Source organism: Arachis hypogaea, chromosome 17 (assembly GCF_003086295.3).
Source record: "Arachis hypogaea cultivar Tifrunner chromosome 17, arahy.Tifrunner.gnm2.J5K5, whole genome shotgun sequence".
Classification (NCBI taxonomy): domain Eukaryota; kingdom Viridiplantae; phylum Streptophyta; class Magnoliopsida; order Fabales; family Fabaceae; genus Arachis; species Arachis hypogaea.
Genome location: NC_092052.1, coordinates 106,623,162 through 106,628,950, shown reverse-complemented (window position 1 = coordinate 106,628,950; position 5,789 = coordinate 106,623,162). Strand labels below are relative to the sequence as shown.

General features: G+C 35.7%; 1 protein-coding gene across 1 annotated transcript; it reads right to left on the bottom strand.

The window, feature by feature from the left end:
* Positions 1-3,591: 3,591 nt before the first annotated feature.
* LOC140180671 (uncharacterized) lies at positions 3,592-4,355 on the bottom strand. Its single transcript, XM_072221940.1, has 2 exons — positions 3,800-4,355; positions 3,592-3,686 (listed from the first exon to the last, which is right to left on the bottom strand). Exons 1-2 carry the CDS (start codon positions 4,353-4,355, stop codon positions 3,592-3,594), a joined length of 651 nt encoding a protein of 216 aa, XP_072078041.1.
* Positions 4,356-5,789: the final 1,434 nt, after the last annotated feature.

Below are 5,789 nucleotides of genomic sequence, written 5' to 3'. Positions count from 1 at the left end.
TATAAAGTGATTTTCAACCACCTAATTGACGTCCAACATTTCCAGAAGGAACAACCAGTCACCACATAGATAATAAAATGCAGAAATTTAACACCTTCTTTTCTTGTTGTCTCCCATATCATAATTATTCTTGTCAACCCACCTTTAAGATCATCGAGATATGATCTCCTCCATGCTTTTTCTTTTTTTTTTTGAAAAGAAAAAAATTGAAACAAAAATTGAAAAAGAAAAAGAAAAGCCGAAGGTGAGAGGGAGGGGTGAAGTTTGAGCCGGCAAAGGTGGAAGGGCAAAGTGGAGGCAACGATGAAGGTTGAGCCGGTCTCGGCATCGTCCTCGTGTTTGACGACTGAGTTAATAGATTTGAACGACGGTGGAGCTAGATTTGGACAATGGTGGAACAAGAATATAGACGAGTGAGACAGAAATGAGAAAGAGAAGACGAAACGGTGGCAGTGATAGTGGCAGCGATGGAGGAAGCATAAGAGAAGGTAGAGGAAAAAGGGAAGAATGAGGTGGGAGGAGGAAGGACAGAAAGTGATAAAGGTGAAGATAGGGGCAAAATGAGTAATTTCAAAAATAGTTAGGGATAAAAAAGTCAAATTTTGTGTCGTATGAATTGTGTCTTAGTGTCTCAACTTTAAGAAAGGACACTAAAAATATGTATTTTATGTGTATCTGTGTATTACTGTGTCCATAAAAAATCTACGTCTTAACAAACAAAAAATAGATATATACTATGATGTCCATGTCTCAAAGTCCATGTTTCTCTAATCAAATGCTGCCTAATAGTAAAATAAATTCCTAAAAATAACTAACAACAATTACAAAACTAAAGTATGACCTAAGCTAAATTATCTTCATATCACAATAACCACCCTAGCCATACATACTAAAATAAAACCAATCAAACATACTTAAAAATTTGCTTCTATATTAAACAAAAAATAGGTTTAATTACTTTGTTGGTCCCTATAATTTTAGTATGTTTGCAATTAGGTCTTTATACCTTTTTTTTCTTCAATTGGATCCCTACACTACTTTTAATTTTGTAATGAGGTACTTCTTAATGTAAACAAAATTAAAGTTAATTAAACCCAAAAGAATTGGTGAAACTATAGGACCAAGAGTGTAATTAAATCTAAAACATAACAACACTAACTTCAAAGTTCATGGCCCCATCAATATGGCACGTGGTATTCAGCCTATTGATATCCTCCGAGCGTGCATCTGAACGTGCCGTAATGTTTGAAAAGTTCAACCATAGCAAGAAAACTGCTCAAAGTGGTAGGAAACCACCGAAGTCAACCAAAAGGAATAAATCTTGGTGTTTCCAGCAAGTTCCTTATGTTGAGTTTAAAGAACTAAAATATCATTAAGATGATGACTAAATATTATTGGCTTATTAGCCAATTATTTGTGTGATTTATTGTGTTTAGTATGCAGGAAATTAACTTAATTGAACTAGGCCCAAGAAGCATGAACACAATCCCAAGAATGATTCAACTTGAACAAAACACTCATACAATCACTCTTACTCCAAAATTGAGTGGCTGAACTATATTGAAGAAAAGCAAGTTATCTAGCCCAAGAACATAAACAAGCCCATGTCCACAACCTAAGCCTAAACGGTGGTCCACACCCAAATCCACTCATTCATCTTAGTTGCTAACTAGGTGACTCAATTTCAATTTCATTTGAACCATTTCACATTACCACCGAACCAAAAATCTCTCTTATCTCTTTTCTTTCAAACACCCACGTGAAGTCTCAGAGGAAAAGAAAGAAGAAAGAGAAACTCTGAGCTAGGGCAAATTGAAGAATAAAAAGCAAAATTTTCATTTTCAAGCAAAGAAGGGAAGGTCAAAGAGGCTAGGGCAAAAGGTAAAAATCACATCCAAGGGCAAATAACAAAAAGGAGTTCCTAGTCAAGTTTGGTTTGGGTTAGCACTTTGTGGTTGAAAAGCTAGGTGAGTTCCTTGTCAAGTTTGGTTTGGGTTAGAAACTAGACTTGTCCCAGATAGGATTGGGTAGAATCTTAGGGAGAATTGGTGCATGTAATTCTGTTGACAGATAGTGAAATTTTGTCACTGTTGTGATGGAGACTAGATGTAGGGTACATTGCACTGAGTAGCTGAATCAAGATACATCTGTGTGTAATTATCCTTTCTCTTCTCTATTTCTGGTTCTGAATCAAAGTAGACAAAATAAAAGTATCTCCTGTTTCTACTATCCAGCAACTCTTCTTTATAACACTCCTTGCACGTTACTCAGTTTTGGCTCCTACTGCGTCAAGAGACAACCACAGACTCTCTTGTTTTTGGCTCATTGGATCTCAACTAAACTCAAGGTTTTAAGCAAAATAAAAGGAGGTCAAGATTCAACCCCGCTTCTCTTAGCCATTGATAACCATCACCTTATATAGGCGCGCCTGTGTCTTATTTCGTTTACAATGGGATACATTAGTATGTCTTTGTATCTTATCTCGTTTATAATGTATACGAAATACGCCTATAATCAACTTGTTTTTTTTTATTGTAAATGAGATAAATAATAGGACACAAATCGGTAAATTGTCTCTAAGTTGCCTATATACATAAATAAAGCATTTAAATTATTTATTTAAAAAAAATTTACTTGAGATATCCAGTTCAATAATATAGGCCTTCACCAACCGCGCTGTAATACTTGTTATAAAACTCAAACTGCATATACTCATCTAAAAATTTAATTCGCATAAAATGTACTTTTAACATGTTCTAAAATGGGAAAGATATGACATAATGACTTAGAAAAAAAAAAGGCAACTACAAAGTGAAGGTATGCAAAAATAATATTCATAGGAAAAAAAATTCAAAGCCCACCTAAGTTCTGAAAAATCTCTTTGTACACAACATTCATTGTTGATGATTTCTCAGTTTTCTGATGTTCTCTATCAAGACTCTCAACCCTTTTTTGAACTTCACCCTTGAAAGAGCCATGCACAATTGATCATGCGTGAATACTGGTTTACGTAAGTACAGACTACGATGCTGAGTGTTTGACCTTGTGACTTATTTATTTTCATAGCAAATGAAACAACTATAGGAACTGCATGCATTGAAATATAAATGGAAGAGTTTGGTTGTTTAGGATCATGTCCATATATGGAATAAGAACTATGTCCTCGGTTTTTTCTTTAGTCAAAATCATGCATTTGGCTACATAATTTTCCAGTCTTCTTACCTATAATCATGCATTTGGCTCAATAACATCACAAGTACACCTTGTTTTAGTGTTAACTTATAAGGATGTAATCTTGAACAATTTATACAATTAAGAACATCAGGTGTGAAAGTATCTAATTCATATTCCATATTACCATCCTCAATGCACAACGAATCAGAACTAAAATAGATTTTTTTGTCACCAATTAGAAAATCCATAGTGTGGTTATTAACATTGTTGACCACTTTCAATGTTGGTGCAAGGATTGTACACTCTTTGATGTATGTTGAATTGGTTAGGTTTGCCATCAAGTCCGGATAAACAAAGTTTACCAACATACCAAACAATCATTTGTATCATCAATAACAATTTCTTCAGGGATATTCACTATAGATCACCTTCAGTGGAATCCTTAGTAAGCCAATCTCCAATTTTCCTATTTAGCAAATTTAGCTGTTTTGATATCTCCATAATTGCCACCTCTATTTGTAAGTCTCATGTTTTTAGTCAACCTCAGGATGTTGCAACAGTGCCATAGAGATGATGAATTTATTGATACATAAACAATGTCTTAACGTGATCCTATTGGTATTACCAGCGAAGTCACCACCTAAAACAACCATCTTTTTGCCAAATGGTAGATAGGCATTGTAGTTTGGTTCAAAACAGAAAATATCTCTCAAAGACTTGTCTAGAGCTTCGTAGCATAACTTATTCAACGTGGAAATCTCATCCCATATAATAAATTTAGCTCTACAGACCAACTTAGCAAGCGATGTCCCCTGTTTACAACACACTGAGTCCTCATTTAACTCAAGCAGTATCTTGAATCTAGAATAAGTTGTACGTCCATTTGGAAGTAAGAGAGATGCAATTCCACTGGAGGTTGTATTTAGAAAAATTTTATTTTTACTACGTATAACAATAGACATAATCTTGTGAAAGTACATTTTGGCAGTTTCACCATACTTGAACACAAAAAATAACCCACCCGCATCTTGATCTACAACTGTAATAACTTTATTAAATGTGCCCTTTTGTTTCATGTTCATGCAGGCAAGGTTGATCTCTAACTCATGTTTGAGCACTAACTTGTCAAAATTTAATTCATCTATGATAATATGATCATCTAACCCATTAATTGCATCCATACATGGCAACAACATGTTTTCGAACTCCCTAAGATTCTCGCATTTGATTACAATCTTTCCTCAATCTTTGACAGAATTATGTTCATTATCTATTCCTTAAACAATTGCAAATCTGCATATATAAAAGGGCAAAATCTTAAATAATTTGTCATATGAAAATATTCATCACGTGCATAATTGAATAAAAAATTGTAACTAGCATTCTACATTTTGAATATAAGATGTCTTCAGAAAGTTGATGGTAACATTGCTGCCATACAACATCTGGCCTGTTAATGTTTTTAGACAACAATAAAAACAGAAACAAATTTTGTGAGCTTTTCTCTAATATAGCATCAATAAGTTCCTTGTCATCTTGTAACAAACCCAAAGCGTAGCAAGCTTCCTTAAATGTGGCATAAACAACACCATCAACTGTATAAAGGTCAAAAAAACTCATGCAACCTTTTTGTATGTTTGAAAAAAGTCTCATATAGTAGTCTTTACCTTTTCACGTGGTACATGTGTCAATCGACTGATTTAAAAACCTTATTTCCTAGGCATCCATATACCCACGTACCCAGAGCAGGGAACAACTTCACCCTGCCTCTTATCCAAGCAGTGTTACATTCTCGTCCCGAAGCAAGCGGCAACAGAACACAGCCCTTGCGTCTTACCCGAAGCCTTGGACTTTCTTGGAGCAAGTGGATAATACCATTGCATCTTACCCGACTTATTGGCTTTTACACGGAGCAAGTGGATAACACCACTACATCTTATCCAAAGTCACATACAGAAACACACTTTCATTATCATTACCATTCATTCTCATTTCATACCCGGAGTAAGTGGATAATACCACTACATCTTACCCGGCGTTCTCACCTCTTACCCGGAGGCACATCGTAATCAATTCCGATTTCATCATCTTTATTATTCATTCACAATCAGTCACAAACCATCATCTCACATACAGCCATTCGCCTCATCTCATACGCAGCCATTCGGCTCATATCATACACATCACTCCACCATTCTCCTTAACAACTCATAACATCATCATTAATCATAACTCCTCATTATATCCCCTTTCCTAGCTTCCTCTTAATCACTAGGCATTCTACATTAATTTAAGATTTAAAAGATGAAAATGGGAGTTTATAAGCCTGAAACAGCATCTCGGAAGGTCGCAAGATTGTTAGGAAGGCGAAAGACTTGAAAATGAGGGTTTTATAAGAAAACAGGGTCGCGTGCGTACGCACATTTATGTGCGCATGCACAGAAAGAAATTTTTCCATTGTTGAGTGCGCGCACAAGGTGTGCCAGTGCCATCAATAGAACGTCCTTCCCAACGTGTGTGTACGCACAGAGCTGTGCGCACGCACATCTTGCAAAAATCTTATTGTTTGTGTGCGCGCATAGGGCGTGCTACCGCTCCCAGCCACAACCACTTCC

Excerpts from the sequence above, each read along its gene's own strand:
- LOC140180671 (XM_072221940.1), bottom strand. The coding sequence starts at position 4,355 with ATGGATGCAATTAATGGGTTAGATGATCATATTATCATAGATGAATTA. Across the intron at positions 3,687-3,799 it reads TTTAGGTGGTGACTTCGCTG|AGGTGGCAATTATGGAGATA; the intron begins GTAATACCAATA and ends ACTTACAAATAG.